This window comes from Mercenaria mercenaria, chromosome 15, assembly GCF_021730395.1.
Source record: "Mercenaria mercenaria strain notata chromosome 15, MADL_Memer_1, whole genome shotgun sequence".
NCBI lineage: Eukaryota > Metazoa > Mollusca > Bivalvia > Venerida > Veneridae > Mercenaria > Mercenaria mercenaria.
This window is the reverse complement of record NC_069375.1, coordinates 70,298,295-70,317,765: the sequence shown is the minus strand read 5'-3', so window position 1 is coordinate 70,317,765 and position 19,471 is coordinate 70,298,295. Positions and strand designations below refer to the sequence as shown.

Below are 19,471 nucleotides of genomic sequence, written 5' to 3'. Positions count from 1 at the left end.
GATCGCGGCGGACTCCTGTCCCATAGGTCGCGGCGTACTCCTGTCCCATAGATCGCGGCGGACTCCTGTCCCATAGATCGCGGCGTATTCCTGTCCCATAGGTCGCGGCGTATTCCTGCCCATAGGTCGCGGCGGACTCCTGTTTCTAGATCCGGCGGACTCCTGTCCCATAATCGCGGCGTATTCCTGTCCCATAGGTCGCGGCGTATTACTTGTCCCATAGATCGCGGCGTATTCCTGTTCCACAGGTTGCGGCGGACTCCTGGCCCATAGATCGCGGCGTATTCCTGCATAGGACGCGGCGGACTCCTGTCCCATAGATCGCGGCGTATTCCTGTCCCATAGGTCGCGGCGTATTCCTGCCCCATAGGTCGCGGCGGACTCCTGTTTCTTAGATCGCGGCGGACTCCTGTCCCATAGATCGCGGCGTATTCCTGTCCCATAGGTCGCGGCGTATTACTGTCCCATAGATCTCGGCGTATTCCTGTTCCACAGGTTGCGGCGGACTCCTGGCCCATAGATCGCGGCGTATTCCTGCATAGGACGCGGCGGACTCCTGGCCCATAGATCGCGACGTATTCCTGTTCCACAGGTCGCGGCGGATACCTGGCCGATAGATCGCGGCGTATTCTTGTTGCAAAGCTCTCGGCGGACACCTCGTTCATAGGTCGCACGTTCGAATCTCGTTGGCCTCAATAATTCTTCATCAAAGCGCGGTAGTACAGCATGGTCTGAAGTACAGGGCGCAGTCATCAAGCTTAGTTAACAGGTCTTCATAACTTCTTTTTACCGAGTAGATGACCATTATCCCTATAAATATAGAGAATTTTTGTAAACCAAATGTTTCGGTTTCGTCGTTACCAATTACTGTAAACACTTTCCTTAGTCAAGTTAGTGCATAAATTAAAATAGTTTACCTACCTCATATAATTATTTTTCATTTCACGCTTACTTTGCTCTCAATCAAATATATCAAATGATGTTATCTTAATTTTAGTTTTACCTGGTTTTTATGTGTACAATACTTATAATTATTGTAAACAATATATTCGATAAGTTCAGCGACTGAAAATGGTTTATGCAAACAAACTTGAAAGTTAAGATTTCATTTGTTAATGAGATGCGTAATAGCAAAGTTTTATCAGTTGAATGGATATGATATTATTAATATAATACAATTGTGTGTACTAAAAATAGCTTCGTTGAACATCTCCATAGGGTAAAATGTATATTGATTTAAAACAGGTATATCCAATATACGCAAAAAGTAGTTAATGCGTAAAATATTGATGCTGTTCAAAGAAATGGCATAACTATAAGGTAATGCATTCATTTTGAAAAAAAAAATCAATACTAGTTTAAAATGGTTTTAATGTTTATAGTAGTTTAAGGGATGTTGTATTAAGTTCATAAAAAATTATATAAATTTGTTGATAGCTATATGTTTACATATAGCACACAGTATACGTAAACAATTTTCTATAATTGTAAATAGTTTTGAGATCCGTCGGTGCTTTTTTGTAAATAATTGATGTGTTATCATATAAATACAATCGATTTTGTTCACTACATGTACATTCTACTGAAGTCACAATTAGCTTAATAAAAAATTATGTACTTTAAGTTTGAAAACGTTTTAAAGAAACAGTACATGTATATACTTACTGTGTGACCTGTCGCTCAATAGTCAAAAATATTGTCTGAGGTTGGAAGAGCAGAATCGTGTTTTGAATGTACATAGTCAATGATGCCTATATTTAGACAACCGACTTTAAAAAGGTAGTGATTTTCAAGAATAAACTAAATTTTAGGAACAATATTGCAAAACCTGTGTATGTCACATAACTTTAGCACGTAGAAGCGAGTGAAAATATGTCTTGATAAATATCTAGAATAAATCGTCAAAAGATGTGTTTACATGCAATTAATTAAAAGATGTGTTTACAGGCAGGAACATGTTTATGAGCCCCATGTGGTTCTGGGACAATCTGTGTATGAAAACAATTGGAACCACTGCCTTACCCTTGCATGATCGTAAGAGGCGACTAATAGGGTCTTAACACTTGGTTTTGCAGTAACTCTGTGATTCCAGCAGGTATGCCAACTCATGTTTTTATTTCGATGTAAATAAGATGTGGAACCAAAATTTTAGTCCTGTTTGGCGCCATATAACCTATACTGTGCTGGTGCGCCATAAAACCCAAATAAATAAACATGTTTATGGAAAAAAGGATAGTAACAACAACAAATCAATAATTCTTTTTAATAAAGTGGAAAACACATTTATAAACGTGTACACAGTTCTTCCTTTAAAAATTTGCATAGTTATTTTGTTGGATCCGTTTTAAATAGCATTGAAAGACCGCATTTAATATTCCAGGTGATAAAATTGTAAAAATAAGAAATAACTGTGGCAGTTTACTTTATTCACAGGCAGAAAAACTGCGCTACGATTGTATTTGTCTAATGGCCGGAAAAAAAGATGGAGAAAAAGGTCACATTATAAAATTTATTTAAATTCAAATATTGTTAACGAAAGAAAAAGGAAGTGCGACCACATTAACGGGTACAATCTATTTACCAACACATATGAAAGAAAAAACGTGTTTTGTAATACGTTTTGTACTTTTCTTGCAGCAAGTAGAAATGTGTAACACTTTAATTTACAAGTAAACAGTCGTGTAATTAAAGCTCTGTGTTAGTATCTAACCTTTAGTCTGCGAGCGGGATGGGATTCTGCGTACAGTGCAGATCAAGATCAACCTGCACAATCATCATAGTCTGCACTGTACGCTATTCAGTCAGTAAATTTTCAGTGAACACCCGTTCGAATAATAAATGGTATTGCCCAAATTGAATGATGGACCAGTCCATTTTAGAAATTTAGCAGGCTTAGGGCTGAGATAAATTGTAAGACTGTTTTCCTTAAAATTAATAAATTCAAACTTATTCATTTATCATTAAAAAGACGCTGATGAACTTTGAATGTCGATATTTTCACAATGTCGTCCATCTACATTTTCTGACAATACACATGTATATAAATGGCCAGTTTTTCAATTAACTAACCTAATAAAGTAAAGACATAGATTTCTCCTGATAAATAAAGTATATCATAAAAGAAAATCTTTCATTGTATAAATATGGTGTAGTGACCATTTCGCATTGTTTACCGCTGAAATAAAATATTTGGACAAAATTGCCCTAAAGAAATAAACCTGGCCATATTATTTTGATTGCTTTGCTTGTTAGTACGGCGCATTAGCGTGTCCACCATTTTACACTGGCATGTTATTACAAACTGTGACCAGCCTGTTTTATTAAATGTAAATATTTAATTTATTTTAAAACATATTCGTCATATTTGTAGTAATGCGCGAAAAACAGACACATGAATGAATCACTTCCAGTGTGTCAAATTTTAACACCTTTATATTTTTAATGTCCGTATCTCTGTTAATATAACACTTTTTTTGGTGTTAAGATTTAAGTCACTATGGATACAGTTAACTCGGGTATGGAATGAGATTTTAAATAACGTATTTACTGAAGTGAAATGAATGTATTCAAACTTAGTTAAGATATTTTCTGTACAAAGTATACAACGGGTGAAAGGGTTCACGTACTATCTCTTTCGGCAAGTTTGGATAATTTGAAACTCTTCTAAACTAAAGTTTTTTTCGTTTTATTTTAAGGCGTGTGACTCAAAACCTGTAAAACTCGGAGCAACGTAAGCAGAAACTCTTCATCTTTTGAAGTTTAAATTCTTCATATTGAAGAGTACTTTAGCAGAAAGTTTCAGTATTACATTTCGAAATGCCGGGTAAGTCATATATATTTCTATTATGAATTTAATGTTTAGAATATATTCTTTTTTTTTTACTTTCACATGAAGATCGACACATAAATATGGGGATTTTAAAAACTTTTTAATAAGACTTCACGAAAGTAATATGTTTGTTTTTATTTATTTATTAACGTTTAAACCGATAAATCAACAGATATTGAGAACAGAAGTTGAGATTTCATACTTTTACGTGTAAGAGCATAATGGATATTATTATTTACACATTTCAATATGACTTCCTTCTAAAATTCAAACTTATTATGCGTTCAGAAATAGCATTTAGAATTTGCGTGAATACACTTATTATTATTCTGGATGATTCATTCTGCTTACATGCAGCTCGTGTATACATGTGCGTATACCTCTCGGAATATTAACCTCTTTGAATTATTATATGCTAATTAGTATTTAATTGTTTTCATTCTCTTTTTTTATTTAAGATATGCACTTTTACTATTTAAAAGGAACATTTTTATACGAGTCAAAATTATGTTTATTAATATGAATTCGGATTTATAAATTGCGTGTTTAATTTACTTGTCAGTTTGAAAGCACTTTCGTATAGTATCAGTCAACCATATCTTAAGGATATTTCAGTCGCGATAGTGAAAGTTTCTCGTGCGTATCCGTGCTGGTAGGTGCTTCGTTAAATGACACGAAAATAAAAGTTACACCCATGGATTAATTATAAAATAGCAAAAAGGAGCGAAAAACTAACAATAAGGTAATTTACACCGAAAATGGGAAACTTGTCTCGTAAAACTTATAGTATAATCAAACGAAAATCACATTTTTTTGTTTAAGTAGGTTTTATTTTATTTTTTATTTCATTTTATGACAAGTATACATTAAACCCCTTACATATTTACACAATGAAATGAGAAAAGAAACATTCTAAACTGCACATATTTTCAATATATTATTCTTAACCCTTATCATGCTGTGCAGGCTGATCAAGATCTGCACTGTTCGCCATTCAGTCGAAATATTTTTGGTATGCACCCTTTTGACATAGACCAGTTCATTACAGAAATTCAGCATATAGTAATCGAAACACCGTAGAGAAGCCTTGTTGTCAAAGTGACTTTTTCTGTCATTTGCAGTTTAAATGTTTACCTGAAAATGAAAATTGACTATTTCTTTTATCATGTCAGACCCTCTTTCTTCGCCGTGAGTATCAGACAAATTTGTGATATATTCATATCAATTTAGTTTGTTTTGCTAGGACTTTTAGCCCTCGACCAACTGGGACTCTAGCGGCCCAAGACAGACCGTTAATAGAATTTTCATTTTTTCTCTCAGTTTTTTTTTCAGCTTGTAAATCCGAGTTTATGACAATCTAAATGGATTAAAACATCACATTAGTTTCCAGTATCAACCCAATGTAAATGTTCATCTATTTTTCAGATTGCACCCCTGTAAGTTCTCACACCCAGGACACCGCTCTTATCACCAAGGATAACGTGTACGATCTCTTGCCGAGCACTTACTCGCTTACACCCGGAACACAAGTTACCGTATCTTGCGTGGCCGGATTACGGCTTGTAGGCCCGTCCACTTTCTCCTGCAACAATAATGGTCAATGGAGCTACTCCTCGAAACCATATTGCACAGGTAATGTTTAAACGGTCGTAAAATAGAAGAAATAAATGTGATTAAACCGAAATGAAAAAAAAAGTACTTGACTACTTTTTGAATTGGAAGGAAGTTCTTATTCATCTATGGTTAGCGTTTCCAATCTCAGTACACCAATATGAAAGTCTACAAAAAAGTTGACTTCTTTTTACGTCACTTCTCCTTCGAACAGTTTTTCCATTAAGTATGCAACAAATAACGAAGATTGATAATTTTTTTGAAAGAAATTAGTACATTATTTTTATTCCGTGAACAAAAAAATATGAACGCCATTCTGTTTACATATGGCATGCGCTGATGATTCTATACAAACTTTTGCAGATGAACCAGAAAAGCAAGAGACAAGTGATGACGCTTTGGATGAGACTTCAAAAATTATTATCGGAGTGGTTTGTGGGATAGCTGCCCTGATTGTTATAGCGCTGGTTACCATGATAGTTGTTATAATGCTCCGAGACCGGCGCAGGCGCAGAGAGTGAGTATTCATTGATATTTTTGGTTTATTTTGGGTGTAATTGTATATCTGTGTCTTCGACGTCGTGCACCTACAGATGTTCTTATAAAAAATCAATTAACATCCCCAGCTTTTATTATATTTGACTGGCTTATCGTAGTAGGTTGTCCCCCTTGAAAATTATCCGATAATCAATATTGGTTTCCATATTGATATTACTTTGAGCAATAGATTATATAGGAAATTTATTTTTAATGATTAATTTCAAATATGTATTTTGGTTTGTGAATATTTTATCAGATATGACAGTAAACTTCAATTTCTTCTCTTCAATTTGATGTAAAAATATTTATTCGAACTAAACACCTTCTTGCTTCCAATTTTGTTTTAAAAGTATCATCGTCGCTTATATTGAACATATAGTGAAAAACAGTAAACTTATCAATTTCTCTTACTTTAGAGACAAATAAATCATATTTTCCAAAGCATGACAATTTATTATCACATATGTAGGTATTCTTGACTTTATAAACAATACAATAATATAACTTTAAGGGTAAAAGGGTAAAGGCTTCTTGCTTCCATTTTACTTCAAAGTATATCAAGAAATAAAAAACTTGTGGATTTCTTAAAGTTCTGATGTAACTTAAACCGTGTTAATTTACGGAACTGCATATACCAACAACTGACGTACGATTCAATATAGTCTTTTGAAATAATAACGTTCGTAATTGTCTAATTAGTCAAAAAAGAACATAATAGAACAGAGCTTTGATATTTCCCCAAACTGTTTATGAGAACAATACGAATCAACATAAATTACATAAGTTCCGACTGAAAGCTAAATATCTTTCAAATATTGAAATATTCGGCGAAAGGACAAAAACTACTTCAAAAAATAACTTTTAATGAAATAGTGGGGGCCTCCGTGGCCGAGTGGTTAAGGTCGTTGACTTCAAATCTGTTGTCCCCTCATCGATGTGGGTTCGAGCCTCACTCGGAACCCTCACTCGGGGCGTTGAATTCTTCATGTGAGGAAGCCATTACGGAAGGTCGGTGGTTCTACCCAGGTGCCCGCTTGTGATGAAATAATGCACGGAAGGGTACCTGGGGTCTTCCTCCACCATCAAAGCCGGAAAGTCGCCATATGACCTATCGTGTGTCGGTGCGACGTTAAATCCAACAAAAAATAAAATAGTGTAATTTGCAAGTTAGGCGCTCACTAAAAGCTGGTAAGAGGGGAAAGAGGATGTGTGCATTTATTTAAAGCCCTGCTTCCCGGCTATTCAAATTCTTTTGTGTGTATGCAACCCATGATTACAATAGGTAACAGTTAACGGCCACGTGCCACACTTTAGCACGCAAAACCACAGATATTTCATATAGAATTTTATATAAAATAGACTCTATTTTGATAGGCGTTACTGTTCATAGTCATGGTTTACATGCTTTTTCAGTGACAATTCAAGGTTAAAATGTTTGACGGGAGCAGGGCTTTAAACAAAAGACACAGTATAGTTTCTTGATGTTCAAAGAAAGGGTGAAATTAACAGACGCACAATATCATGCCTATTTTAGAAATGAAATCCAAGCTTACAAAAATTGGCACGCTTTTCATGAGTTTACTCGCACAGCAGGATTATCTCTTTAGTACGACCTACATTTTTTGTCACGGTTTTGTTCGTGGAAAGCATGAAAAACAGGCACCTTTACAGCTAACGACTTTAGTTTACACGATCAATTTGATTTAATGATAAATTGTATAGTATGTACAAACACATATCTGAATGGCATATTTGATTTATGTATAATCAAGTAACTTAGACACTATAAATAAGGAGACAGGGTGAATCAGAGCTAATTGTTTAACAAAATGAGTTAGGATCTCTATGATACACATACACCAATGCTGATCAGAAAAAAAAATCAGAAACTTGATTCATAATACAATAGATTCTTTCTGTCTTTGATTTCTGTGGAAAACCTTGGATCACGACCAGTTAATAAAACATGTGTGTGCGTGTTTTAGTAACATGTATGTTTTTTTTAATTTGTCAAATTACTCCGGGTTTTCTTCCCCATTGCCTGTCAAATACAGTATTGCTTAGTTATTACTTTATTTTATGATGTTTTAAAGAGTAAACATCTAGGCATGAAAGTTAAACAAAAGTACCGTTATATAGACAAGAAAAATCAGTCAAAATGTATCATCACAAAAGTTTCGTTTTTCTCGAGGAAAACTATTATGCATGCATGTGTTTGTGGGAAAGCTCGTTTATGAAATAATTCTCAGATTTTAATGTTTGGCGGGATTCAAAGTTTCAAAAGAAAAGAAATTTATTTAAATTTTTCATTTTCTGTTACATGACAACACGAATTTCGCAATATCAGAAGCTAACATAATGTTGTGGGTTTTTTTTTTTACAGAAACGTTTTATATCTTTACATGAATAAAACTTCTATATGAATCTATAAAACATGATTTATATCAAAAACTGGCTACATATTTTGTTGCTGTCTATGGAGTAACATGCGACCTTATTTTCCGTGTATTACGGTTACTTAAAGCAAAATATTAGATCAATGCAAAATCCATAACAAAGAATTAAATTATTGACTTAGGTCATGAATGACACGACTTTAGCTAATGAAAGGGAGGCAATCCAGTTTAAAGAGAATTGCTTTCACACAGTCAGCAATGAAGGGAGAGAATTCTTGCAAATTCTCGTTAAAAGCTGGCCATGATGGCTTTTAACTGAAACGTCATATCGACAAATATATCTATAGACCTGGCCCATGACTTATATAAAAAGGATGAAGGTTTAAGGTGCACTTTAGTTAGGATTGGAAAGATTTCGAATGCAAATAACATGAAACTGTACCAAGTCTTATGTACAAAGATTACAAACATGCATAAATCCCATTTAACGTTTCATTTGTTTGTGTTTGTACGTTATTTTCAGACGGCGTGAGTTTTGGGAAAGCATACGTGAAGAACGACAAGGTCCGGAATTCAGGTACGGGATTTAGACCATATCTTTGAATATGTTACTGTAATGTTTTTCAGACGAGAACATCTTGTACAGATGTGGGAAAAAGACAGACGACATGAAGAGGACAGAAGGTACATTTACGATTACTAATTCACGTAATTTGAGCACATGGTACTGGTATCGCTGCATCATATATAATATGTAATAGAAAGAGCATTGAAACTCGAGGATAAACGATTTGTACGAGGGGGCGTAGCCCCCGAGTATAAATCGTTTACCCGAGAGTTTTAATGTTCTTTCTGTTTTGTATCATAGCCATCCATATATGGTAGTTGTAGGCGTTCCACATTGCCATATACAGCAGTTCAGTGAGTACTTAAAATCCTTGCTTTACAAATGTGTAAAGCCCAGGTAAAATAATCCAATGCTAGAGCAGAAAATCAATAAAATACACTTCGCTATCTACTGTTCCAGACATGCTGGCATACTTTTCTATCCAACAGTGCGGTAACTAGCGTGCGGGTATTAAATACCTGCACACTTTTAGTTACCGCACCCTGTACTCCGTGTATACGAATTATCTGCACCAAATTTGTTAAGAAAAAACACCGAGCTATGATACAACAAGCTTTTATTTCATTACCCAGCAATTTCTGTTCGGGTAAGGGAACGCACTCGCAGCAGCGATTACCTTCCTTAACGCGCGCAGAAATATCACGTGACCATGAAAATAACATGCCCGTTGAAAAGAAATTCAAATATTATTTTCTTAATTTCGATTTGTTTTCACTTTGCACCCATATTAGCATTAAATACTTATAAGTTTGTGCATGGTTAGACAATTTGGCATTCCCCGGACGTAAATATTGGCGAGTGTGCACGTGACTTTCCATAAAACACGTGAATGCCGAAATCGCATACGAAACATACGTAATTTGCCGATTGTGACGTTACTGTCAAGTTATCCTGAGAGAATATACAGTATTTAAGGTGGTGGACATCTAATGGCAATCAGAAAATTACGTATTTTCCGTTTTTGCGGAAAGGCATGTGTACATTGAACTTTGTTTAAAACAGAAGAATGCCGACTTACTGAAGAATTGAATAAAAATCGATTCTATTCTATTATCTTCCCTTGTTTATTAAGATCAACGCTATACACAAGTTGTCTCCCTTCCACCGTATAAATCAATACAGATCACTATCGAATATTTTAGCGAGTGGCCGAATTGCATAATCACACGGAAATTGCCGAGTTTCATAACGGGGTCCACTGCCTTGAAAGAAGAACGTTACTTGTGGGCACTTTGAGTTACCACACTACGTAATATTTCACTTGCACATTGCTTACTTTTGTTAATTGATGTACAACGTTATTAAATGTAGATATTGAATTGTTTTCAGAGGAGTAGACGGTCCTTCTACAATAGATGTAGAAATGTACACACGCTATCCACACCCGATGCAACCTCCCCCGTATGACTACGGATATAAGTACGTATTCACTTTTGCTATTTTATTTACGGTTGGCACCTGTATATACACGTATTCTAACGAAAATTGCCGATTGTCGTTGCAGATTGGTCATAAGGCGACTTCCCATCTTATTGTTTATATAGGACTTGTAGCGCCTCTCTGAATATTGTTTAGGACAGACACGTGGGCGGACATGTGTGTAAAGTAATTAATTTCCATACGCCATACTGAGACAGACTTGATTATTTTCTTAAAACAAAAAAAAATGTTCAGAAAAATATAAGAATACGAAACTCACGGCATTGTTGACTTTGAACAAGGAACATACGAACAAGCGCACTACTTAATCAACAGCTACCACCGAATAACAATTTAGTACGGTACGCCGCAGCTAAGTCTGCAGCCCAACAGACGTGGCGCTTTGGAATATTTTACAACTGGGATTGTAGCAAGACTCGGTTATGCACACCGCTGAAATTCGTAGATATTTCAACGAGTGACAATGTGGACATATAATATATATAAGCCGTGCCATGAGAAAACCAACATAGTGGGTGTGCGACCAGCATGGATCCAGACCAGCCTGCGCATCCGCACAGTCTGGTCAGGATCCATGCTGTTCGCCTTTAAAGCCTACTGCAATTAGAGAAACCATTAGCGAACAGCATGGATCCTGACCAGACTGCGCGGATGCGCAGGTTGGTCTGGATCCATGCATGCTGGTCGCAAAGCCACTATGTTGGTTTTCCCATGGCACGGCTCATATTATATAGGAAGTATGTTACGTCTGCTTTATACTGGAGGTTTTCACAGAAAATAGTTCGATCCTATTTAAAGCAGCGACCTTAACCACGCAACCAAGAAGACGCCCTCAATGAATGTGTTAATATTCATGCTATCACACTGATAATTGTTTCATTGTCCGCTTGATGTCCTTAGTGTTCAGCTTCTATAAAAAAAACTGAGGCTTCAAACTATTTTTTGTGTCTTCCGCTAGAATCAATTCGTGAAATTTATCAAACGTGGAATAATCAAATTATATTTTGTAACAAAAATATTATTAGATATGGATGAACAGATAATATCTATAAATATTTTGAAAACAAAATGCACGAGTCATTAATTCCCAAAATAGATATAAAAGGCTGAACAAAAAACCTCCGGGAAAACAAACACATCGCCGGACTTGAGATATCCCATTGTCAAACAAAATAAATTCATCTTTGTGAAATAAAAATTTATAAACGTTAAGTTAGCGTTATTTTGTAGTATTACATTTAGGCTGACCAACTGCGTAGTGACACAATTCTTTTAAATATGAATAACGTCCGTAATTAATTTTCAGATCAGCAGTTTTCTTAATACCAGCGATTTCCTGATTAAAGCGGACACAATGGTCCAGTGATAACAATTTTTGACTACAAAACCAGGGGTCGTGATTTCGATCCTTCTGTCTATAAACTAAATACAATGTATTATTAACGTTTGGATTATATGAGTCCGATGCATGGGTGTTTTACACCCGGCACGTTTAGGAAACAGAGAAGCTTCTGGAATCAGAGCGTCTTCTTGCACTTCCACCGCTTAATATTACGAAAAGTCTTTTAAACCCATATGGGTTACCGGCGGCGACTATAAAAAAGGCTTACACATACCTTCAGATTAAAGTCGAAAATTACGCGGCAAGATCAATCATAATATATATTGAGTCTTTTGTTTCATTATAGACCTTTAGAAAACATCCAATAATGCTTGAGCTGTATTTTGTGTTATATATACAGTCCGCTCACTCAGCTCACTAGGTAGAATATGCATCGCAGGGTCTTGAGTTAGAAAACCGGGCGAGACGTATGTTCTCCGTGGCCACTGGATAAAAAAACACTGTATCTGAAGTCATTCGTCCCCCATCTTTGATTTATGTTGAGAAGTTGGCAGTTTCTTGCGAATGATAGGTGCAGAACCAAAGAATGTTCAAGACCTGGAGTCTGTACCTGGCTTGGTCGACTGTCTGATTTCCACATTTTATATTTCAGATCCGCACACGACAGGGATTTAGACCTTGGCTCCCGCCCAAGCAATCCTATGTATTCCCCAACACCGGACTATGACCGTCCCCGTGACAACAGAAGAAAAGGCCGCAAAAGCAGAAGCTTTGACGATTTATCCGAGACCGGCAAGAAACCGTATGTCAAACTAGACTCTTTTAAAATATATTTTCTGATTTATAATAATATTATAATGCTTGCAATTGCTTAAATTAAGCGTGTAATTGATAGTGTCAACAATACTTGAAATTATTTTTAGCGACCTAGATGTGAAGAGTGCAAAGATCAACGAGATCTCAATGAATACCACGAGATTTAACGGAATTTGTTCCTACGTATAAGAGTTTCGAAACTGTTTTGTTTCATATAGATCTTTAAATTTCAGGTACCCACGTGACAGGGATGTAGACCGTGGATCCCGGCTCAGCAATCCTATGTATTTACCAACGCATGAGAGGCCGGACTATGACCGTTACTATGACAACAGAAAAAAGGGCCGCAACAGTAGAAGCAATGACGATTTAACTGACAGAAAACCGTACGTTTAAACAAAGTTTAGCTATTCTATTTCATGATAGACTTAAAGAAATAATGGAATGAAAGAAGTAGAATTTGTCAAAATTTCCGAATGTTTGTAATGCGTATTCTTCCATGAACAAACTAGACACGTAGTCCGTACAAATGTTATTACATTTCATAACTTGGCTGTTTGACACAATGTAAATCTCACCGTTGGAAACAGTAAAACAGTTTTAATCGCAGTCAGTAAATGTACTCCTTAAAACAAGATTATTTGTAAATGTCGGTACCACAACAAATTTTATCGAGACAATCTGCTAAAAGCTTGAAGAAGTATAAATATTGTCCGTTTGTGAAGAACATGGAAAATGGTATCAAATAGAACTTTGAAAGTTGAAAATCTTAATAAAAATGTTCTTAAGGTAGTTCTGCACGTTAGGATCGAAATTTTTTCTACAATGTAGAATTTGATTAAACTCTGATTTTTCAAAACTTCGGAATATACTAAGAAAGTTGAGCAAATAAAAAAGATAGGGTCGTGTGCTTGATTTTTTGCTAGACTGATTTGAAAAATTTCGACCTCACGCAAGTTTTCCGATAATGGGAGTCTATGGGAAAAACGCAATTTTCAAAACATTTTCGCGAATAGAAATATTTCTACAATGTAGATTTTAATGAAACTTCTCACAGTCATAATTAAATATATGGCCTATAATATGGTGAAATAAAATGTATAGGTCCGTGTGCTTATTTTTGAGATATTTGGCTACGATTAAAGTGAACCGCCTATTTCAAGCTAATTTTAAGACATTATTTTGAATTATTTAACGTGTAATATGTTTTAATATCATATTTTAACTTTAGAAAGAAAGTAACAGTGCCATTTAAATACATTTATTCACAGGTTGCCCTTAATTCATAAACTGATTTTCGTTTCCGTACGCCGAATCCAGGCATTATTCTACGTTTTCCGGATAAGTGACGTTACGCCATCACTTCCGGTTTTTCAAACGTGCAGAATTACCTTAATAATTTTTTGAAATTTTCATATTTATCAAAAGTGAATAAAGCATGAAATTTTCCTAGAGAACGAAGCACAAAGAAACCAACTACTTTGTCTAACATACAGCTAACTACAAAACTACATAAATTGCAGCAATCGTTTCCGATATGGCGACTGAACATTCTTTATCATATTGAAATTCTCTGTCTATGTTGTGTCCTTTTCAGTTATGTACGTGAATGGGTTTCGCGAAATTCCATGGTAGGTTCGGATGAATATTTGAGGTAAGTAAAATACATACTTTCTTTTACCCTTCTTGGACGCTTTTTAAATAATAAACACAATCAGCACGTCTTAGGCGCTCAAATTTTGAAATCAACTCGTTTTAGAGACACGCTTTTGAAATGATGGAAACAATCAACTCGTCTTACAGATACGCTTTTGAATTGATGAAAAAAATCAACTTGTCTTAGAGACATGCTTTTGAACGCTTTTTAAATGAAAAATAAAATCAATGTAGCAGAATGCTATTGAAATGATGAGCAAAACCAACTCGTTTTTGACGCTATAGAGTTTAGGAATTTAGAGTTATCTGCCCTTGAAACTAGTATTTTTCTTCAAATTTGCATATTCAAGGGCAGTTAACTCCAAAACTAGCACGGTGACCTATAATTTTTTTTCCATAATTCTGTTTCTTACATGATACATTGTCCATATACAAAGTTTGAAGAAATTCTGTCAAAAATAAATTTTTGCCCCATACTTCATACAAGAACTGTAGCGCTCGTCCTTAATAATCTTCCCTTGGAAGCAGTGTACGCGTACAAGACTAAATCGACTAAACAAAAGATAACATATTTCCGCATATAATGATACATTTAGTACTTGTCTTTTTCATAACAAATAATTGTTTTTTTTGTTTTACTTTTAAAGTAATAGGCCTGGAGTGCATGGGAGTCGTCACGGAAGGGACCCGTATTTGTGGAGAAATGTAAGTCACGTGTCTATCTTACATAGATCTATCACATATTATATAGCATAGGGTGATAAAAGGTCACCTTTGGTTTTCAAATCTGGCAAACGTACATATGACATAACCTTACATTAATTGGAAGAACATGTTCTTGGCTCTTCTTTTGATAGAGTATAAAGCATCTGAAAAATCATTGAAAACAAACTCAGCATAATTAACCAGGATATAAAGGTCAACAGGAACTCTGAGGACAATAAATTCCACATAGATGAGCTAAATGCAAATATACCGAAGTTCCCGCACGACAATTTTAACTTGGAGAAATCATGGTAATACGTATACTATATTATTTAAGTGTTATGTATAAAATGTGTGCTTACATTTTTTAAATTTCATTTTGTAGGCAAACTACTGAGACCATACATCAAGACATCATACAGATTTTCCGGGAGATCCCGCCGAATTTTATCCTACGCACACAGAGCTAGTTTTGATATTTTTACATTTGAACTTACGATAAAAATGGATAAAATTACTAAATTAGTCAATTGTTGAAACACTAGCTATTTGCAGACACAGAGCTAGTTTTAATAGATATTTTTACATTCGAACTTATGATAAAAATGGATAAAATTAGTCAACTGTTGAGACACTAGCTATTTGCAGACACAGAGCTAGTTTTGATAGATATTTTTACATTCGAACTTATGATAAAAATGGATAAAATTAGTCAACTGTTGAGACACTAGCTATTTGCAGACATAGTCTGAACTTTTATACGTAATAGAAAAATGAACACGTGTATTAAAATTGTTACATATTATGTGACATACTGATAAAATATACATAATGCAGTTGTCTTTGACATTTTAAAACGCGTATACAATTGTTATAAATATTTGAGAAAATCCGACAAAATATGCAAATGTTACAAGCGCCATACGGGCAGAATGGAAACATTATGTGATATTCTGGAATGTTTAACAATACAGGAAAATTGAAAATATGTTTGTTTTATGTATGAAAATTTTTACATATGAGCCGCGCCATGAGAAAATCAACATAGCGCCTTTGCGACCAGCATGGATCCAGACCAGTCTGCGCATCCGCGCAGTCTGGTCAGGATCCATGCTGTTCGCTAACAGTTTCTCTAATTCCAATAGGCTTTGAAAGCGAACAGCATGGATCCTGACCAGATTGCGCGGATGCGCAGGCTGGTCTGGATCCATGCTGGTCGCAAACCCACTATGTTGGTTTTCTCATGGCACGGCTCATATCATTAAACAAAGCGGTATAAATTTTATATCGGACTCGAGTGTAAAGAAGTTTAAATGTTCGTCACAGTGTTTTTATGTTGATTTTACAGCAATATTTTAATTTTTATTCGGGGCTAAAGAACAATAAGATATTTATATGTGTAAATACATTTGCAATAAATTGCACGGAGAAGCATACTCTTGTTCTTTAATAATTTACTCTTGCATATATCTCGATACAAAACTAATTACCTTTAATTATTAAAGTCTCTGGAAAGAGCTGGCTGATACAATACTATTTATGTTATTATTTTTAGATTTGTGCATTTGATATCATCTTTCTGACCTGCGTTACGTTTTTTTCTGTATATTTCTGAAGTAACGACAGCAAGAGCTCACATTACGTATGCAATTTTACTAAACAGAACATAAACGTTAGATGAACCATCCACCAGTTCTTTCAACATTACATACCGCATTTCAATATTTTTAGAGTTACGCTATCTAGTCTATTAAACATTTTGTTACATTTTTTTGCCTTCGTGGGAGTGAAATAAAGCCTGAATTTTAGTATTAAACCAGTTTAGTATGATCTTGACGTTGAAGTCGTTTAAAGTAAAGAAAACGTTTCTCTAAAACACATTAGGTAAAAAAGTAGTAATTTCGATGTTTTAGCAGGAAAAGCCAATATGTGATATTAAAATGTAAAATACTCATTCGATAACTTCAAAATGTAAGCTCATTATTTATTATATATATTCACTGGACAGGTTATCGGTAGCTACATACCATTAGAGATCTATCGTGATGTTCATCAGTTTTCATTAATATTTATAAACCTGCTATGTACAAAATTTCGAGAAATCGGTCATTATCTACAAACAGAAATTTCTGAGAAGTAGCTGATTTTTGTGTGTATGAAATTTATTTTGTAACGTTTTTATATAAATAAACAGTATATTATGATATTTGTTGAAATTTTATTTTGAAAATAAATTTTAGTTTAAACTGGGTACCTAAATGGCAGAGTGTTCCAAATACAGCGTTAAAACATTGTTTACAAGATGGCTGCGAGTAGAACTGTATTTGACGATAAGAAGTAAGCAGAATAGTTCTGCGTGTTGCTCGCAAGAGCGCAAGCAAGAGAATGAAGTATCTGTATCTCTAAGGCTGTACGAAAAATGTTTCTATCAACATCGTTTCTGTTTGGTCAGTACAAAAGTAGGTGTGTTTTCAATGAACCATTCTGACTGGTCGACACTGTTTTGGGTGAGTGAGTTGGGTTTTACGGCAAATCAACACAAAATGGTCATATATCGCCGAGAAGAAGTTATATTGAAAACGCCAATTGTAAAGCATACCTTAAATCATTTATGTAAAAATGTAAAGCATATCTAAAATCATTTATGTAAAAATGTATATACGTATATGTTAAAATATCAGCTGCAAACATAATAATATTGCAAAAGATGTAAATAAAAATATGAAATGTTCAGATTTTTTGATAAATTCCTACCTGCTTTAAAAACGATAAAAAAATTCCCAATGAAACTTTTTCAAATAACTCTTTCAAAGATTGAACGTCATAGTATGTACAGCGTTGTGGAGCACAACTTCCTCTCTGCGAACAGATCTGTTCCCTTGGTGCCATTCCCCTAGAGTAGGTTTAATTTCAGGAAGTTTATTGAATGAAGCATTGTTCCATGACGATTGCCATTTAGATAAAATGTACTTGTTTATATTTGGTCTAAAATCGGTATGTGGTAATTTCAAATTAGATTGTGATAATGAAAGGGGTTTCTTTGCTGCAGTATCAGCATCCTCGTTTCCATGAATACCAACATGACTGGGAATCCAACAAAATATGATAGACTTTTTTAAAGATAGTTCATGAACCCTGAGAATAATATTTTGAATGAAAGGATTTTCCATATTTCGGTTATGAATTGAAAAGAGAATAGATTTTTCTTCACTATATTTTGATATGAAATTTAGGGCTAAATCAATAGCTTTTGCCTCGGCTGAAAATATTGTTGCATTATTTGGCAAACGTAATTTTGATTTTGATTGATGAAGGTAGCTGACAGCAGCACACCCAACCTTTGATTCTTCTTTTGAACCGTCTGTGTAAAATTGCAAAATAGTCCTTGTAAGTTGACTTTATTTCATAATATTTGGACTAGAATATTTCAGGGTTTGTTTCAGACTTTCTAAAGGCAGTTTTCATATCAAAAAAGAACTGTAGAGGAATTTAGGGTCCATGGTGGTGTATCTGAAATTGAATTTTCTTTAATACCACCGAATTCAAAGTCAGTTTTATTCATAGAAGATTTTATGCGAAATCCAAACGGTTTGATTTCTTTTAGGTTTTTCTCATATGAATCAAAGTACTTGGGTTTAAAAATGATTTTATGAGCAGGATTAGTTTTGTTTGCAGCCACTCTCAAAGCATATTTCAATGAAAGTTTTTCTCGGCGTGTGTAACAACTGGCGATGTTCGGAATGCACCGAGAGCAATACGCAAACTTTGATTATGGATGGTATCTAACATTTGTAAATAAGATTTTCTTGCTGAACCATAAATAACACAACCGTAATCTAGCTTAGATCTAATTAAAGCTCTAAAAAGTCTTAATAATACCTTGCGATTGGCTCCCCAACCAGTATTTGAAATTACCTTTATAAGATTCAATGACTTCAGACATTTGGCTTTCAAGTATTTTATATGTGATATAAAAGAAAGCTTTTTATCAAAGATAACACCAAGAAATTTTGCCGTTGTCATTCACACCGACCACTTGCTGCAACGCTCGGACGACAAGGCTGTTCAAAGGTGATCGCTGGCGTCTCAATATAGAAGCATCACATTTCAAAAGAACGTGACACTAGCATGTAGTATCTTGCAAACAATTCTAGCAATGACGGGTCAAGTAATTCCTTGCACCGACTTCATTGCCTGATAAATGACATTGGATTTCAATTACAAGTAAGCGCTTGTGTTTGCCAAAGTCATGTAGCAGCGAGAGCAAGCCAAGGATTTCCTATTCTAAGTGAACATGTAAGGATGGGAAAACTCCCCTTGCCGTATTCCACTACAAATTAATAAAGTGACCAACACGATTGATATCATGTTTGTGCAATCCTGTCGCAGAAGAATGCATGCTTCAATGAATTGTGAACAACTAACTGAGAAATAAGAACAAGTAGCATGTAGCTACTAACAGGTAAACTATTGTCTATATTCCTTATGCAAACGTTGCAAAACGTCCC

The 19,471-nt window shown here is 35.0% G+C and overlaps 1 protein-coding gene across 5 annotated transcripts; it reads left to right on the top strand.

The window, feature by feature from the left end:
- The first annotated feature begins 1,161 nt into the window (after positions 1-1,161).
- LOC123557864 (uncharacterized) lies at positions 1,162-17,694 on the top strand. 5 transcript variants are annotated; one of them, XM_053525620.1, is made up of 11 exons: positions 1,162-1,180; positions 3,696-3,823; positions 5,255-5,461; positions 5,804-5,957; positions 9,004-9,060; positions 10,334-10,423; positions 12,439-12,588; positions 12,836-12,988; positions 14,200-14,256; positions 14,906-14,963; positions 15,349-17,694. In XM_053525620.1, the coding sequence occupies exons 2-11, from the start codon at positions 3,817-3,819 to the stop codon at positions 15,358-15,360; spliced, it is 945 nt and encodes a 314-aa protein (XP_053381595.1). In that variant the 5' UTR covers positions 1,162-1,180; positions 3,696-3,816; the 3' UTR covers positions 15,361-17,694. The 5 variants fall into 5 exon arrangements, with proteins under 5 accessions (XP_053381595.1, XP_053381594.1, XP_053381593.1 ...); XM_053525619.1 differs by lacking the exon at positions 1,162-1,180 and adding an exon at positions 1,181-1,320; XM_053525618.1 differs by lacking the exon at positions 1,162-1,180 and adding an exon at positions 3,359-3,515.
- The last annotated feature ends 1,777 nt before the right edge of the window (positions 17,695-19,471 follow it).